We start from the raw sequence: 17,690 nt of genomic DNA, 5'->3' as shown, positions 1-17,690 counted from the left end.
TGCTGCAGGGTGTCCTGATTAGGGTCGATGTCTGAGAGGGCGAGGTCGGCGCAGTCGACCAACTGCGACTGAGACTACCCGGTACTGCCACTCCAGCTCCCGAGGGGGTCGAGGGGGTGCAGCCGTCGACTAACCGAATTGCGACTGTTTTGTAAGCGAGAATGGACGAACCAAAGGCTCGACCAAAAGGGAGAATTGAGCGGATTCGAAGTGCTGAAACAAAGGACAGACGGTCCCGTCGAGAGGGAACAACAGCTGCAAGCTGGCGGAGCTGTGAAGAAGCCTTGGTTCCCTGCTCCTCCTCCAGCTCGTGTCACCTTGTCAAATGGGTGGCTGGAAGGGACTCTTGCAGCCCTACTCGCTACTCCTCTGAGCCATGCACATACATAATACTGGGTACCCATCTTTCTCAGATCTTGGAACTTGGCACTGACCAACTGAGAAACCACAGGAAACGTTCCAGGACGCAACTGCACGCGTGACTGTGGTGTCTGCCCCGCAAATGCGGTCGAGCCTTCGTACTCCGTACCTTGTGAGTATGTTGTCCAAGCACTCTGTACATGGCGTCGAGATACCAGATACCCAGCTACATACTTGGTAGGTACGTCTTGTTTCTGTCACCTGAGCCAAAAGAAAAACCGACCAGAGCCTCTTTTGGGTAGCACATTGATTTTGATTGAACTAGCAAGTCGAGTCAATGAGGAGACTCCCCTGCTTCGCCACTAATTATGGTGTTGCTTCCGCCCAAGCAAAGAGTTACTGTTCATATGCCTCCCCAGGAGCGGCCCCTCCCAAGTCCTTCGCCATCTTTGCCTTACTTAAATTCCCTTCTTCCTGCTGCTCGGGAAGCCCGGCCGCAGGTCATAAAGCTTCGCCATCCCTGAGCTTGTGGGGCCTTCCTTCGCAGTTCATGTTCTCCAATCTCTCTAATCTCTCTTCTCTCCTTCTTCCTTGAAGCAGTACTCGGACGGTGAGCATAAGCGTGAAGCCAAGACAAAAAGGAAAACGTGCCAAAGGTGCCGAGGGTTGGTCGGTGGTGATTCTGAAATACTAGGTCTACGTGTCGAGGTAGTGATCCATCGTGGTAGACGCAGGACGCTCGTGGAGTTGAGTCCCCGAATCAATCCCGCATAAATGGGGCAGCAACCGATCTTGATGGATGCTGTCATGTCGTATGTTGCCAAACTTTCGTTCATGTCCGATGTCTCATGCAAGGCTACTCGTGAAAGAGTTGACCGACGCCCATCCAGTCGTTGGTAATCGTTCCAGTATCGCATGTTAGGATTGAGCCGAGGAAGCCATTCAGATAAAAGTTTTGTTTGCCCATGTTGGTCCTCTCCGATTTCCGATCCGGATTTGCCATGTGCTAGAGCAAACCCCGCGCCGGATCCGACATACCCATTTGTGTGTTGTGTCCTTCTGGAAGACCGACAGCGGTCCTCGAGAAAGGTTGGTGGAACAAGTTCAGTGCCAAGAAACACCAAGCCATCATTCCGTTTCAACGATAATCGCCGTTGCCAGTGGTTATCCTTGTACCGGAACGAAGCCTAACGTCGAAGACTAGCGCATTAGTCAGATGCCATGGTAAACCTCCACGCAAACCGAAGCAAAACGCAGAGGAGATCCCTTACATGGGAACCTTGAGGTTTCAGTACTCACATCCTGTCACTTCCTCCCTGGTCGTTGCCGCTAGCACCGCGTTCGATGACCTTGCGTCGGGAGCTGGAAATAGCGGCCGGTTTGCCAGCTTGGGAGGCATGTTGAGGAGTCGGGGCCCCCGTGGCTGCCGCAGTCGCAGGGTGAGCACCGCGTCGTGGCTTCTCCTCGTCCTCCTGGGTGGTCTGGTTGCCAGCCGCCTGGGCAATAGCCTGGGCATTCTTCTGGTATTTGTAGACGGTCCAGTCAAAAACGTAGTCGTACTGGAAGGATTCGCGAACGAAAAGATCACGAAAGATCTTCCTCAGGTACGAGTAGTCCGGCTTGTCGTCGAAGCGGAGAGAGCGGGTGTAGTTGAGGTAGATGGCGAATTCGTTGGGGAAACCACGGCACAAGACTTCGGTGGGCGTGGTCATCTTCTTCTCCATGATTCGATCGTACTTCTGCTTCTTGGTGGCAGCCTTAAGGCCTTGCCATGGAAGCGAACCACGGCAGAAGTAGAGCATGACATAGCCCAAAGACTCCATGTCATCGCGGCGAGATTGTTCCACACCCAAGTGAGTGTTGATCGAGGCATAACGAGCCGTGCCAGTCAAGTTCTTGTTCTCGCGGTATGGGATGTGGAAATGAGTCTTAGGGTCGCGGTATTTCTTAGCCAGACCAAAATCGATCACGTTGACCTGGTTGCCTCTCTTGCCAATCCCCATAAGGAAGTTGTCGGGTTTGATGTCGCGGTGGATGAAAGACTTGGCGTGGATGTATTCGATTCGAGAGATGAGCTGGTCGGCTAGCAAGAGGACGGTCTTGAGGGAGAATTTGCGGTTGCAGAAATTGAAGAGATCTTCCAAGCTGGGACCCAGCAAGTCGAGGACCATGGCGTTGTAGTCACATTCTGTTCCAAACCAGCGGACGAACGGAATTCCAACACCACCCGCAAGAGACTTGTAGACACGGGCTTCATACTCCAGCTGAGGATGTTTGGCCTTGACGGACTCGAGCTTGATGGCAATTTCTTCACCTGAGATGATGTTGGTGCCCAAGTAGATATCTCCGAAACTTCCACTGCCGATCTTTCGACCAATGCGGTATTTGTTACCAACACGCAAATCCTGTCACGATAGAAGTCAGCAGATGAAGACAGCAGCAACAACCAAGGATGGGATCAAGGTGTGACAATCAACTTCCAACTCTTTTTGCACCCATATTATTATATTTTTTTTTTCTCCTTGAGACCAAACTGTTCAAGCTCTTACATACCATTGTCGTCATGTTGATGGAATGATGAGCAGACACGCTGCAATGCAATTGTCGATGGAAATCTGGATAATGGGGGAGAGGGATCTGATTGAAGGTTGAGTCGGTTTCTGGGAAAAGCGGTGGCTCCTGAGGAGAGATTGAAGCGGTCTCAGCCTATTTCCACCTTGATTAGCAAGCCCACCACTTGTCAGTCTTCAGTGCCTGGACAACGTGACTGAAGCAGCTTGGTGGTTCCTGAAACTTCAGAAGGGAGAGGCAAGGTCAGGGAGAGTTGAAGACGGAGTTGGTAGTTGAGGTTCCGGGGGAGGTGGAAGATGAGGATGGGAATGAAGGTGAAGGTGAAGGGTAAGGATGAACCGGTGTAGGTGAATCAAGAATGGCGAGGTTGCGAGGAAAGCCAAGTGGGCGAAGCGGGAAAGAAGGCGGTAGACGGGAAGAAGGAGATGACTAACCTAGTGCTGCAGTTGTCGAAGGTGAAGGAGAAATAAGAGAAGCTTGATGACAAGTGAGTTTCGACGCTCACAAGTCGATCAAGCTTGTTGCTTCTCTCTGTTTGTTGAGATGGGGAGAGAGAAGGATGGTGGGTGGGATGGAGGAATGAAGGGAGTGTAAACGAGGGATGGGACGGGATCCGGGAAACGAAAGGGAAAGGTTGCAAATTGATCACAGGCAAGCGAGTGCTGGAAAGCTGAGACCGGCCTTTGACCCTCTCGCCTCCTGCTCACCTTGGAGGAGCAGTTGCGCCAGGAGCGCAGTCCCCATCAGTGCCCATCCAATTGCAGGGGAGGTCGCGGGCAGACGGGCGGCCAAAAGGGGGCACCGAGGGGGGACCAGCGAGGGCCGACGGGAGGCGGTGCGGGTGCCACTTTGACTGTCACCCCCCCCCCCCCCAATCCCTAGGTAGTCATTGCCGCGCCCTTTCACTCCCAGCTGCTGTCGAGGGGCCGACCCGTCTGCGCCCTTTTGCACCTCACGGACAGTCCTAACTAAACAGGCATTTACATGCACACCATCCATGTTTCTAGGTAATTAGCTATCTCTCCGTTTTACTCTCTCTACCAGTACTTGTATGAATGCACTCCCATACACAAGAGGACCAGGCAGTCCAGTCGTGCTCGTTGCGGCGAACCTCGATCACGAAGAAATAAATTCCTGTTCAAACTCGGTTGGTTGCCTTTCTTTGGTGCCCAGGCGAACCACGTACTTGAACAGGCCTCTAACACGTACAGCTAAGACAAGTGCCTAGCCAGGTTAAGCGGGGGGCCCTAGGCCTCGCTAGTTAGTGCAGGTATGCCTACCTAGGTACCTAGCCTATAACTACGTCGGCAGCTCAACCTCCCCAGGCGTCATGCCGGCCTTTTGGCCATAAAGTGTCGCCTGGAATGTGTCGAAATCGTACCACCGTCACCTTTCTCCTCAACCTGTTTCGCCATTCGCAAGCCATTTGCCTCATCGGTTGGGCATGCATGATTTTGTTCCAATCTGCTGTCCCAGGTCCAGCTGGTTCATTGTACCCAGTACTGTTACCTGGTACGGACTCGAGTGATTTATCTGCCTCATTTCCCACGAATTACCGATGGCTGCTTGAAATAGCACTGGCTGCTCTGAAGCTTCCATTCGGCGGCTATGATGCAACACCCCCACGTCGATGCCTGTCACCTGCTCCCGAAAATCACTGTCAGCCTCATCAGAAAGATGGACGAGCAATCAGGCTCGTATTGAACAGCCGACGAAGCTATCTCTCAGATGGCCGGTCAGTCGATCTCCTGCTCACGCCCTCGTCTGCAAGTCACGTCAACCCTTGGGCAACCACAACGGCACCAGCAACAGGGGAATTGTTGGCTTCCATGTGAAATTCCCAGCCTGGCCAATAGTTGAGTGAGTTTCTGGCTGTTTCAATCCGTTTGGATCGTCGCAGTCCAGCCGGGGGTCCTTCGGTCCAGAATCCGATAGCCTGATGATCTCCCCTGACAGCTCACTGCTGATCTTAATTTGTCGACAAATTCCAGACTCCTTTGGGCCCGGAAAAAAAAAAAGGAAGAAGAAATTGCGAGTTACAAGAAATGTCAGCTGTTTCTATGGCAAGCCCCAGAAAACACCCCGAGACACAGCCAGATGTTGCTTCTTGGGGCTACCAATGTCATCGACCACTAATAACAGGCCAGCCTGGTCAACCTGGTGCGAGCCAGATTTCTCGCTTGTGGCTTTTACTTAGCCACCGTGACCTCATGCCGATCAAGCCTCCCGCTGGTGCCGCCCACCAAGACCGATGGAGCCGAAACGAAACCACTGACCCGTGGCCATCACACCCAAGAGAACTAACCAATGACCTACTTGTACTTTTTTGTAGTATGAAGTCTAACGGTGGACAAACAACCATGCCGTGCTTAGACATACCAGTACTGAAGCAATAGCCAGAGCTGCCAGGCTCACCAAACACTTGAAAAGACGGGCACCATGACCGGACCTCAAATAGAGCCACTGCACTATATCTAATATACCTCCTCGCCTTCTCCCTCATTCCCCCAAATTGGTTTCGAAATCGAGTTCATGTCTTGCCTCGATCATCGAAACATACTCCATACTCTGTACCTATCACAGAGAAATTCTAGAAACGGTGGGTTATATTGTTTGCTGCGTGTTTGCTGGGGTCCCTTCTCTCCAGCGATGGTGTATAGATTTCCGCCCCTTGTTATGAAAGGAGAGGTCGCCAGTCGTCGTTGAGTGCAACGTCCCGTCATAGACGCACAACCATTGAGAAAGGATTGCGCGATTCTTTTCTCCTTCCTCCCCGTGTTCTCCTTGTTCTCCGGAGCCTCGGCGCTGATGCTGGCGGAAAGCCTCCGCTATCGGGAAGCGGGGCGGAGTTAAATCAACTGCCGATGGAGATCCACGACGCCGCATTGTCTTTCCTCGGTTCCATTATTGGTTCGGAGTCGGTTGAGACATCCCCTGTCTCGACCTTGCTTGCTTTTTTATGTTGTCGAAAATTTGAGTCTTGCAGAGAAAGAGGGTTTGCTTCTGCCTTCTGTGTACGCAGTACAGCAAAGTAGGACATCTGCGTTGGCAGCCCCGTTCTGCGACAATAAACGATAAATAAATAACTGCCTCGGGCGTGCGAAATCTGATTATCTGGATTGAGACCTTCTCAACAAACAAGCTGGACGAGGTCACAATGCGCTCAACAGAATCAACCTCCCATCCATACATCCTAAAGACATCCCGGGGCTCCCTTAAGGGTCTCGAACAACGCGACCTCGCGGGAAACCCTATTCTATATCGCTTCACAAAAGTTCCCTATGCACTTCCCCCGACGGGGTCCCGCCGCTGGCGTCGACCCCAAGCCCTACCGGAGGCCTTTACGTTTAACAACCCGCAAGGCACCCCGGGAGACTACACACGCTTCGGGCCCATCTGCCCACAACCTCACTACGACCATGGCTCCATAGCCGTGGCGAACCCGAATGCAGCTCCGCCCGTCGATAATGTCCAGGATGAAGACTGCCTCTACCTGAACATCTGGGTCCCAGCCTCGCCTGCCCCCAATGAGAAAGGATGGCCTGTCCAATTCCACATCCACGGGGGTTGGCTCCAAGTCGGCGACGCCCTGCAGCAGAACGACACGGACCCCTTTGACCTCCTGGCACACACCACGCCCCGTATAATCGTCTCGCCAACCTACCGCCTCAACCTGTTCGGTTTCCTAGCTGGTTCCGAACTTGCCAGTCTGAAGGAAGACGCTTCCCCGTCAAACTACGGCCTGTGGGACCAACGGTGCGCATTGGAGTGGGTGGCAAAGAACATCCACCTGTTCGGCGGGGACGCGTCCAACATCACTGTAGGAGGGCTGTCTGCGGGTGCGAACAGCACCTTTTTCCAGCTCAACTACGACATTCTCCTGCCTCGGGAAAAGAGACTGGTCAGGAGAGTGTACCTGTGGTCCAACGCTGTGGCGATCCAGCCAAACCCAACCACTTCCCCGGTGCTGACGCAACAATTCAATGATCTCTGCGCGATATTTGAGATTCCTCTCTCAAGCAGTCCGCGCGAAAAACTGGAGCGACTCCGCCAGATCCCGGCCAAGGACTTGATCGCGTCGTTGGCGAAGATGAAAATGCACACTTTCCGCTCCTCGACCGACGACTGTTTCGTCCCCAGCACATTCCTCTCCTCGCTGCATTCGGGTTCGTTCGCTACGCGCCTCGCCGAAAACGACATCTCCATCTTCCTCGGCGAAGTCTGCGACGAAAAGGAACTGTACAAAATCGTCAATCCGCCCTCTTCGCACCAGGGCCTCGTGACGCAGTTGGCCAACTACTACCCTGCGCACGTGGTCAAGGCCCTCTTGCCGCTGTACTCGATGCCGGCGGGTACCTCGACCAACGCGGCGGAGTGGGCCGAGGTGTTCAGCCAGATCGTTGCGGACGTGCAGGTGCACGCCTCACTTCGGGGCCTCACGCACGTCGTGCTCAACCCGCCTCCGCACGAAACAGGTGCCGTGGTCAAACCCCTACCGCGGCCCAACTTGCACCGGTACCGGATATCGTGGCGGGCGAAGAACCTCGACAACTGGATCTCGCCCGCCGTCGGCGTCTGCCACGGCCTCGACACCCCCATATGGTGGGCCAGCGGCTGGCGCGCCGACTACACGGCGCAGGACAAGCGTGTGATCCAGCGTTTCCTGGAGCCGTTCGGCAGGTTCCTGGCTGGGGAGAAGCTGCTCGACGCCGGCGCTGCTGCTGCGCGCGGAGAGAGGTCTCTGAGGTGGCTGGACCACGAGGGCAATGTGGTCGAGGACAAGGAGGACGAGCTGTGGGACCGCGGCATGCGCATCTGGGAAAAGGTGTGGGAGTCGCAGCGGGGGCTAGTTGTCAAGGAGAAGGAAGGCGGCGAGAGCCGACTGTGAGTGGAAACGAACGAAAGACGGGGCATGTATGGACGAATTTACCAAGACATTACCACGCTCTGAATACAGCGGACATGTGAGGGGGAGGGGGGGCCGAATATGATCAAAGTTCGACATCCGGGGCAGACAGACAGAGCGTGTGTCGTATCAAAAAGGCGCTGAATTTACCACCAATCGATTTTATTCAAAAAATCATTACTATCTAACTTGACCCGTGACGAGGCTGCCAGCTGGCCGGATAGCTAGCAGGCAGGGTTTAAGCCTCGTGCTGTTGCGCGTCCCCTTGTCCTTGCTCCCTCACCCTTTCACGTTCGTCGTCAGCCCATCTGTGTCAAGGCCTAGCTATTATGCTCACCGCTGAGACATGGTGAAAGCCCGGTGCCGTTTTCCGTGCCTTCACTCAACCAGCTTTCTCAAGTCAGGCCTCTCCTTCAACTCCTGGAGCAGATTCTGGAACGGCTCGTCGTCGTAGAGCTCGGCCTGCTCCTTGAAGAAGGTCATGTTGTCCTTCAGCCATGTCGCTTCGTTATCGGCCTAGATCAGAGGAGGAACAAGAAGTCGTAAGCATTGTTCTGAGGAAGCCTAGGTCGAGTTTTGAGAGGAAGGAAAGAAAATTCACGGTGGATGGCGACGGGAAGAAAAGCTCACACTTGGGAGAAGCACTCCGTTCTCGAGCCCGCCAATCACCGGCGTAAAGCCCACAATGTGCAGCTTTCTCGCCAATCTTTCTTCCTTGCTGATCTCTCCTCTGTGGCCATTGACAGCACCACGAACGTTGGCCTGACCTTCCTCCTTCGGCCCATTGACGACCTCGTACCAGGCTGCCTCGAGCTGCTTGGCAAAAGCGTCGAATCGCTCCTTTGTGCGTTTCGGGCCCGTCCGCACTGTGCCCATGATGCGGTTCGGCGATGTGAGGCCGTGGTTGTAGGGCTTGCCGGCCAGGAAGAAATCACTGGCCGGCTCGCCGGGTAGGTAGTGGACGTTGACGAAGAGTGACGGGGTCAGGAATTCGGTGCTGTGTAACACGGTGATCTTGTGGGCTAACAGGGATTTCTGGTACTGCGTGAGGGGGCACGAATGTTGGATCTATGAGGGAGATTGTGAGCGGGAAATATTGAGGGATGAGGGCTCAGACAAGGCTCGAGCCATCAAGAGAGGAGCTTGATCAAAGCCGACGTGGCTTACCCTGTAAATAGGCATTTTGGCTTGGAGTCCTCGGTTGATGATTCTGTTGCAGGATAATGTCTTTCAGTGTAAGGATGTTCGACTGAACCGGAATGCGTTGATGAGTACCCTCACAGTGAACTACGGTGGGCGCTGAGTGCTCCATTATATATTTGCACAATGGACCCGAGATATGAGGTCAACGGCCTGCCTTGGATCCAATCATTGCTTCGGATCAACAGGTCAGACAGCCCCAGCTGATGAGTATTCAATAAATGGACCTCCTCACAGATTTGCTTCGACCCTCGGTCCCGCTTACGTCTGACAGGACGATACTGCGATGGTATGTTCGACAATTCTATGCTGTGACACTTGTGTAGCGATTGAACACGTCGGCCAAAATTCATAAGCGTGACAAAATCCGGAGCCCCGGGTCGAGTGATGGTCAAAGGCGGCAGCCATGCTTTGCAAGTTGCATTGGTTAGCGCTGACTAGCCTCGCAAGAGTTATTGAAAGCAGTATGCATGTGACAGAACCTTGTGTCGATCAAGTCAAGGATGTGGAGGTACGATGGCGGCAGGTGGACAAGGAGGAAACTGGTGGAGGGCGACGGAGTCGGTGGAATTTGACGGACATTTGGCGTGGAGAGAGAGAGAGAGAGGAGAAGTGGATGCCGTTTTAGTTGCGTCTAGGTGCAGAGCATGACTTCCCTGGCTTCGAGCATTCGTAGATAGGTTCCTGCGAAAGATTCCTCATTAAATCAGCCATCTCGAGAGCGGACTTCAAGTACCTGCAATCTTCCACCTGGTATCGAGTTTCTTCAGTCCCATCTTGAGAATCTCCAAGTTCTTTGCATGATCGCTGTTGGAGCTTTCTCTGCCCATACGAACGTAAAAGGATGCTGCTCGATACTTCCAATGCAGAACAAACGGAGCCACCATCTCGACAGGGAGTGCATTACCCTGTAGGAAGTGACCCGAGGAAGTTGAGCATGTCTTCGAGACTCGTTCTAGCAAATCGCGCGCATGATCGCGCCGTATGAGCTCAGCCGGAGTTGAAGGCTCGATGTTGAAGGCGTCGTCATAAAGGACGAATAGGGAACTTCCTCTGATGAGCCTAGACGAAGCTCATCATTCTGAGATAGTAACACTTACCTATAACATATCTGGGCATGAGCGCCTGCGGGACCTTTAAGGACGCCACTGACCATGCGGATTGACATTTGGATTGCCTTCTCTAGTTGACGCTCCTGGCTCTCACGGAATTCTGGGTCCATTGACCGATCACCAACATGCCGGAGGACTCGACAGAGGAGATGTGTCGCCTGCGCCAATTTTGCAAATCTACCCATTCGTTCCGTCGACGGACACGAGATGGTCATTCCGTCGTATGGGGTAACCATGCCCGCATCCCAGGCCGCATCATCGGCGGGTAGAAGATCTCTTGGGCTTGGATCATCAATCTCGAAGTCTCGTCTTCCTGGACCGCTTATATTCGCGAAGCGATCGAGAATGAGAATGGCCCACCAAAGCCGTCTCTTTTCTTCTGACCGGAAACAGTCCATGCCCGCCCCAGAGGTGTCTGTCAGAGTCAGGTGAATATTAAGCGCTCTCCCATATCTGGCGCAGGAGGCGACAGAGAGGAATGCAGATGGGTAGATCCCGTGGGCGTATTCGTAGACTGCAATCAGCACCGCTGCCTGTAACCCACGGATGCTGAACGCTCCCGCCACCTCAAGCTCTGTTGAATAGTGCTTCGCAGCAAGATACAACGGTGTGCGGGGGTCTTGCCTTTCGTCGGACGGCCTCCAGATGATCAATTTCATGCAAAGCAAGAGCAGACTGACATCTCCTTGCCTTGGCACAAGAGGATTTAGTAGTCGGTTGTAAAAAGAATGCTTGGAAATGGTAGACCACCAACAGTGGACGGTCCTAAAATATTCTGCGGCATTCTTCTGGACGGACGCAAAATCCCCCAGGAGGCTCGAGACGCTTTCAGGAACGGCTGGGTGGACGTCTGTGACCACCAACTGTCCGTATCTGAAGATGTTGTGGTCCAGGAAGTAGACAACCACTGCCTCTGATGGATGAGGTTCGACATGTGTTTTTGCGGACGGAGACAGAGACGCTTCCTCCACTGCCAGGGGCGGCGCTCTGCGCTTGGGATACACACATCTCCTCCTGTGTCTAGAGGCAGTTGATCAATGTATGGTGCGTCCTCTCTTAGTCGGCTAGTTCAGATAGAGGCACGAACTTACCTTCGGCAGAAGGAACAGTCGGGTAAAGTCTTATCGCATTTTCGCTTCCTCTTGCGGCAGAAACTGCATGAGATCAGGGCGCGAGAATGGAAGGGTGAAACACCCGTCCGCGGACGTGGTTCAGGGGAAAGGGAAGCACCATCTTCACTGGCTTCCATGATGGAATCTGGGCAACTAGAATGAAGAGGAGAAATCCAAGGGAGAGTTTGCATTTTCCACCTCCGCCATCAATGCCGTCGATGCCGTCGATGCCGTCGATGTGCGCCTCCGTCATCCGCCAACTCCACCCTCCACCTCGCACCGCGGCTGTGAGCAGCGTCTTAGGATCTTTGGTGGTACCTCTCTCTAGCCGAGCATATCATCCTGGCTTCGCACCAGGAGCCCACTTTCAAAGGTCTTCGGTCGCAATATGTGTCCGTCTGGATTGATCATCGCTGGCCCTGTAATCGAGGAGCCATTTGAGACAGCACCATGCCATCTCAGGGCTATGGCAGGCCAGTGCTTGCTTTTGCTGCTTCGCTACTCTGACAAGACCCAACAGACCATGAGAGCGGAAAAGAACCTCTACAGCAAAGCCAAAGCTAGAGCGGATCGTTTGGAGGAAGGACGAACGCATGCCACGAACGCATGTCACGAACGCATATTTTTGCTGAACTTCTAACTCAACCTATCTCAGGCGGCACGGTGCCTCTGGGCTGCAAATGAGGGCGCATGAACTGAAGGACAGATTCTCGAACCCCTTTATCATCGTGAGCCACGCCCGGCACGATGTCGAGGTGTGAACATGAATCAACTCAAGCCTTCCCTGATCCATCTGTGGGAGGTCGCTATTCTCGTAGCCGCCCGCCTCGACTGTCCCACTCCTGTCTCGAGCCTTCATCTGCCGCAGCCAGACCCAGAACTCTTCCCCGCCGTGGACGACATTATCAGCACCGCCAATGACCAGTTGGATCGGGACCTTCCTGACCATATCTCCCTGGACCGTCCGACTAAAGAGAGCCTCCCCGTCCGCCACGCCCCGCGGCCACTTCTTCTGACTGTCCAAACTCGTAACACGCCCCGGCGCTCCCACACTAACAGCAGCCAGCCGTTCTGGGTACAGATACAAGAACCGATGCGCGAACTGCCCTCCGCCGGAGAAACCCATCATGAATATCTTCTCCGTCCGGACGCCCGGCCACCGCTGTGCGATTTCATCAAGCATGGCCGGGAGCACCAGGTCTGACCGGAGCGTCTTCGATCGTAGCAACTTGTACGAGTCGATGTCGTTGGGCCCGTCGAGGCCCGCAGGGAACAAGGGGCCGAGCACGGCGCACGGCGTCGCCTCGGCGAAGGCAACGAGGCCGTGAGCGTCGTGGATCGCCGAGATGTCTCGTCTGGTGCCGTGCATGTACACGAGGAGCGGAAGCTTGTCCTCTCCCTGGGCCGGCCTGGGGTTGTAGTGGTGTGGCGGGACGTAGAGCGCATAAGAGACGCGCGGGTCGCATGCCACGGCCCTCAGGGGGATGTGGCCGACGAGTAGCGCGGCCTGGAGGAATCGGGCAGGCACATCGGCCGTAGTCAGAGGCATCTTCTCCATGTATATATGCAATATCTCCCTCAATTATTTATCTTTCTCCCCGGCCCTTTTTTTTTTTTTTTTTTTTTTTTGGATATTCCCGTCTATTTTCTCCCTCTTTCATCCCTCATGCTCACCTTCGAAGCGATGGCGGCAGCCACTCGCGTCGATTAATGTACTCCATAGCAGCAAAACAAGACCGGCGTGGATCGCAAGCCCCGAGCGAAATTCGCTCCAGAGCCATCCAGCCCCCGCCCCGGCTGAAAGCGAACAAAGGCGTCCCACCAAACACAATTGAGCTGTTCAAGTAATGTAAGTGCACAGTGTTCATCGCAATCGACCATAGGATGTGGAGAACAGGGCTTCCCGTTCGCTCAGCCGTACTTAAGCCACATGCCGGTCAGTTAGTACTAAGGTGGGTGACCACTTGGGAATCCTGACTGTTGATTGTTTTTGCTTTTATAAGTAAGTTTTTTGGGGGGTTTATCTCTTCTCTATGGAATATCGGAGTAGTAGGTATATTGTGATTCGTTTTTATTTCTGATCCTAGCGTAGCCCTTGCTGTGGCCAAGGACAATGGTCCAATGCGGTTGTGTAGATATGGACCTTGGTACCAGCTAAGTTCGGAGTAGACATGACACAATACTGGGTAAGCCTGACAATTTCGTTAATGTAGAGATGATGCAGCTGTGCACCCCCCGATAATGATTACAATGATGACGGCGGTGGTGGTGAACGTTTCATACATTCGTACGCCCGTAACTGTCGCAAATTCGCCTAGGAGACCTGTTCGCTTGCTGGCGGGGATGAGACTCGATCTTGTCCATAACCGTTCGCGCACCTATCTATACAGGTCTGCAATTGAGGATATCGCCATGTATGTAAGCTGGTGACTATATATTTACCTGCAGTCCTGCCTTCACTTAACCTCTGGAACTCTACATCCGCGACCAATCCTCGCTCCCTTCCTTGCTTGCGGTCGCGGAACCAACAAAAAGCCAATCATAGCAGATATCTGAAGTTCCTGTTCTCCTTATCTGTCAAATCAAGGAACTCGTAATCCTGAGGCAGATCTTGATGGTCTTCACGGTCCCTCTTCTTGTTCTCCCGCACGTAGAGCAAATCAAGTGTGATGGCCAGGACAATGGCAACCGAGAGAATCACCACAATGGTAAGCTTTGCCGGGATGTATTGGGGCGCGTCTTTGGCGCGGAAAGTCTCCGGCCCGATGATCTGATATTTGAGTGAAGAGAGTGTTAGCAATATCTCCTCTCAAACAGTGGACGACTCAAGCTTTGTTGGAGGCGCTCCCAGCATGAAACTCGGGTCCTGGCACCCGAAATACCAGCCGCGCCTCCTCATCGGAGTATATGTTTGGAGAGGGACTTACATTGCCCACACAGAAGCTCATCAGTACAATCGCGTTCATCGTGATCTTCTTCGTATGTCCAGCATCTACTAGTCGTCAGCTGCATGTCCCAAAAATGGTACTTGAGAAACACTTACAGTTCGATGTGATCCAGCTGTACATCAACGGAAGAGCTTGCGATTGTCAGCAGCTGCCATGGGCGGTTGCGCCAAAGTCCACACTTACTAGCACCGACGGTATTAGTCAAGTAATTGCCCGTGAGCAAGCCACCCTTGTTTGAAGGAGGCAACCATGCCATCAGAGCTCCTCCGAGCAAGGTCGGGATCGTGAGAACAATGATTGCGATGCCCCTGCCATTATATCTGCCGGCCCACCATGTTCCGAAACCGACTGACACGAAAGCGACCGCGCACCCAGGGAGGTTGAGGAGCAACGTTGTGTACTCGTCGAAACCAAAGCTTTCAAAGAGGTCAGTAAAGAGTATGTATATGTGGGTCTGATTTGACATACTTCTCAATAATAATGCTGGAGAAAGAGCTAACGGCGCCGTTGGGCACGTTGGTGGTGATGACAACCAAACTCAGCAACCAAGTTCTGAAATCAAGGAGCACCTCCTTGACCTGCTTGGTCTTCAATTTCTTGTTCTCAATTCCAGTCTGATTCTCGCGGACTCGCTCGATAATGTAGATTTTCTCTTCGGCAGACAACCGGCTTTTCATAGGGTTATCCGGAAGGAAGAGGACGACTAAGACGCCAATAGCAATCGTGATGATCCCAAAGACGAGAAACAGGATTTGCCACGACTTGAAATGGAGGTGCGGGTGGGAGTTTGTGTAATGGAGGAAGCCGTATGAGGCCAAGGAGGACACAGCTGGGGCCACCGATGTCTATAACATATCTATCTGTTAGCCTCCGTCGAAGACGACCTACTGGTAACATCGACTCTTTGAATGGGAAGGAAGGGGAGGGAGGAGACGAACGCCTTGGTACCAGATCCCCATCCGTGAAACTTGTTCATGCCGCTTGTACCACATGGCCGTGAGGATTACAAGACTGAAATCGGTCAGACACATTTTCGTCTCGAACTTTGACCGCACTTGCCTGGGAGCAACGCATGATTCGAACATGCCGAGCAAGACCCGAAGCGCGACAATGGATGCAAAATTGTGGCAGACACAGTTCAGGGAGACAACGATGCCCCACAGAATCACTGCATTATCAGCGTACTGCTTCCGAGGCTCACGATTCTTGCACTTACCATTGCAACCCAAATACTTCGCGGTAGGGAACTTCTGGATGAAGAAGGACTGAAGTGGCTCGCAGAACAGGAAAGAGACATAGAATGCGATTGCCAAATTCGAGAAGCCATTCGACGGCATGTGGGTGTCCTCAATGACGCCCATGATCGCGGCATAGGAGACTATACCATGGTCAGCAGCGTTTGAACGAGGGTTCACCGCGTGTGCACTCACGCAGAGTCTTGTCAGTATACTGCAAATAATAACAGGCGAACATCAATGGCATGATCATCCAGTCGACCTTTCGCATGAGCTTCTTCTCGTCAATGTCAATTGCCTGCCCAGCACTGGCATTGGCCCGCAAAAAGCCAAGGGCTGCGTCCACATCCTGATAGTCAACAAGCTTTTCGTCGATACTCTCGACGGAGGTCACCCTCGTCTGGTGTGTTTCAATGTCGTCCTTCATCTTTGCGAATCGACCAGAGACCGGGTAGTCTTCACTGAGAGGACACAGGGATCCGAGAACACGTCTCGTTAAAATATGTCTGGCTCAGGGTATATGACGGGACATGTCCTGTTCGGCCATATGCCGACGATCTCGCAGCGCTCTATCATGGTTTTATCTCAAACATCCAGGGGGGCAACCAATGAATTGGGTATGCGTATGCGGCCTTTGGACATGGAGTTCTCGACCTGCCATTGTGAGAAAAGTCCATAACATAGTCCAACGTCCTTGGGATGCGATAGAGGTGGGCATCACCGTACTTCTTTTGTGGCTCCCCTCAGGATCTGCAAGTGCGGAGAACCAGATAACAAGGGATCAAGATATGAAGTACGTCCCACGCACGACGGCAAGTCGACGACTTGTATCACCTGCCTCTTACCGCAAAGAGTGTCGGCGGAGATGAGCGACCTTGGGCATCTGCTTTTGGGGATATGGATAGACGGCAACGGCAGATATAGTCAACATGATGCCGATCTTGGAGGCCATTTCTGGCCAGAAGACACCGCCCGCATTCCACAGCCTTGCTCAAGTCTATGGATGTTGTCACAGTTGGAGTTGTCGAGTCTGGCACCTTAATATCTCTTTGGAGGACACTATTTTCGTGTGTACCAAGTAGATATAGACAGCCCTGGACAAAAGACGTGCAGGGCACCTGGGTTTCTTGCGACGAACAGCCAAATGCAACCGTCTTCGTCTGTGTGTAATAGATGCGCGTGACATTTGCCTCGATTTGAAATGTTGACAAACACGAGAGCAAGCGCGTCTCTGAGGGTCACTGCCCACTAGCCTCTGTAGCTGGCACACTGCGCATGTCACGGGAGAGATCCCCTGTCTTGTCATTCATGATTGATGACCAGAGCTCATTTCATTCGGAAGAAATAAAGCACATTGGACGTATTAGGGAGTTGGGAAGTGACAAGTGGCCAGGAGTGGCATGGCCAGGCGTGGGCAAACATGCTCGACGGGCCGCGGCGGAAGTGGCTGGAATCTGTACACAGTACTGAGCACCAAGACTTCGCGTCTCCACACGCCGAGGCTGCGGACTTTTCTTGCTCTACTCGTGTCCTGTACCGAGTACACCGGATTCTTTCGCAGGCAAATTGAGACGATGTGTTCCTTGTCATAGATCCCGCGTGGTCACCGCTCGACAGATGTGCCAGAAGCATTGCCCTTCCTTCGGCTGCAGCCCATGTCGACCAAGACATTAGACATGTTCGATTCTTGCTCGAAAAGAACCTTTTCCTTCTCCTAAAGTCTCGGTTTCGGCGATGGCATGCCTCTCTTCCATCACACGAAAGAACCGTCCACTGCTTCCAGGCTGAAAGAGAAGTACGATCTCTAGGGAAGGGGTCTCGAAGACGCGCTGGGTGGAACGAGGATGGAGACAGTTTCCTCCCGCACAGGAGCTGAGAAAGCTGCCGGCTTTGCTGAGAGGATCTCTTCTCAAAGACTGGAAAATACCCAGAAACCACCAAAAACTACAGAGAGCAGTGGAGAAGGGTCCAAGTCCAAGACGATGCTGCAAAGCCTGAATCACAGTGCCTACTGTCACAGTTCCTTCCCCCATCTGCCGGACGGCTGACAACACTTACTGGTTAACACAGCGATTTCAATATGACTGCGCTGTTAATTATCTCGAAGCTCGTGAGCTTTGGATTGGACATCGTTGGGGCTCTGCACACACTTGCCAACGACAAAGAGGAGGGTTTCTGAAACTGCAGCAGGTGTTGAACGACCAGGGCTGAATGATAACTACAGGGGAAACAAGGCGTGATTCTAT

At 53.2% G+C, this 17,690-nt stretch overlaps 6 protein-coding genes across 6 annotated transcripts; 1 reads left to right on the top strand and 5 right to left on the bottom strand.

The window, feature by feature from the left end:
- Positions 1-1,655: 1,655 nt before the first annotated feature.
- A1O5_05227 (CK1/CK1/CK1-D protein kinase) lies at positions 1,656-2,925 on the bottom strand (the record flags this gene model as incomplete). Its single annotated transcript, XM_007745828.1, has 2 exons — positions 1,656-2,765; positions 2,914-2,925. 2 exons carry the CDS (start codon positions 2,923-2,925, stop codon positions 1,656-1,658), a joined length of 1,122 nt encoding a protein of 373 aa, XP_007744018.1.
- A 3,163-nt stretch (positions 2,926-6,088) lies between these two features.
- On the top strand, positions 6,089-7,819 carry A1O5_05226 (uncharacterized protein; the record flags this gene model as incomplete). Its single annotated transcript, XM_007745827.1, has 1 exon — positions 6,089-7,819. One exon carries the CDS (start codon positions 6,089-6,091, stop codon positions 7,817-7,819), a length of 1,731 nt encoding a protein of 576 aa, XP_007744017.1.
- Positions 7,820-8,215: 396 nt separating this feature from the next.
- On the bottom strand, positions 8,216-9,019 carry A1O5_05225 (uncharacterized protein; the record flags this gene model as incomplete). Its single annotated transcript, XM_007745826.1, has 3 exons — positions 8,216-8,353; positions 8,468-8,905; positions 9,005-9,019. The coding sequence occupies 3 exons, from the start codon at positions 9,017-9,019 to the stop codon at positions 8,216-8,218; spliced, it is 591 nt and encodes a 196-aa protein (XP_007744016.1).
- A 746-nt stretch (positions 9,020-9,765) lies between these two features.
- Positions 9,766-11,398, bottom strand: A1O5_05224 (uncharacterized protein; the record flags this gene model as incomplete). The annotated part of the gene is made up of 3 exons (XM_007745825.1): positions 9,766-10,099; positions 10,138-11,169; positions 11,241-11,398. 3 exons carry the CDS (start codon positions 11,396-11,398, stop codon positions 9,766-9,768), a joined length of 1,524 nt encoding a protein of 507 aa, XP_007744015.1.
- Positions 11,399-11,907: 509 nt separating this feature from the next.
- Positions 11,908-12,810, bottom strand: A1O5_05223 (uncharacterized protein; the record flags this gene model as incomplete). Its single annotated transcript, XM_007745824.1, has 1 exon — positions 11,908-12,810. The coding sequence occupies one exon, from the start codon at positions 12,808-12,810 to the stop codon at positions 11,908-11,910; it is 903 nt and encodes a 300-aa protein (XP_007744014.1).
- A 990-nt stretch (positions 12,811-13,800) lies between these two features.
- A1O5_05221 (uncharacterized protein) lies at positions 13,801-15,871 on the bottom strand (the record flags this gene model as incomplete). The annotated part of the gene is made up of 8 exons (XM_007745823.1): positions 13,801-14,031; positions 14,189-14,253; positions 14,305-14,340; positions 14,393-14,625; positions 14,678-15,054; positions 15,148-15,377; positions 15,426-15,587; positions 15,640-15,871. 8 exons carry the CDS (start codon positions 15,869-15,871, stop codon positions 13,801-13,803), a joined length of 1,566 nt encoding a protein of 521 aa, XP_007744013.1.
- Positions 15,872-17,690: the final 1,819 nt, after the last annotated feature.

The sequence above is a fragment of the Cladophialophora psammophila genome (genome assembly GCF_000585535.1).
Source record: "Cladophialophora psammophila CBS 110553 chromosome Unknown aczJe-supercont1.7, whole genome shotgun sequence".
Classification (NCBI taxonomy): Eukaryota; Fungi; Ascomycota; class Eurotiomycetes; order Chaetothyriales; family Herpotrichiellaceae; genus Cladophialophora; species Cladophialophora psammophila.
The sequence above is the reverse complement of the archived record's forward strand: the minus strand, read 5'-3'. Positions and strand labels throughout refer to the sequence as shown.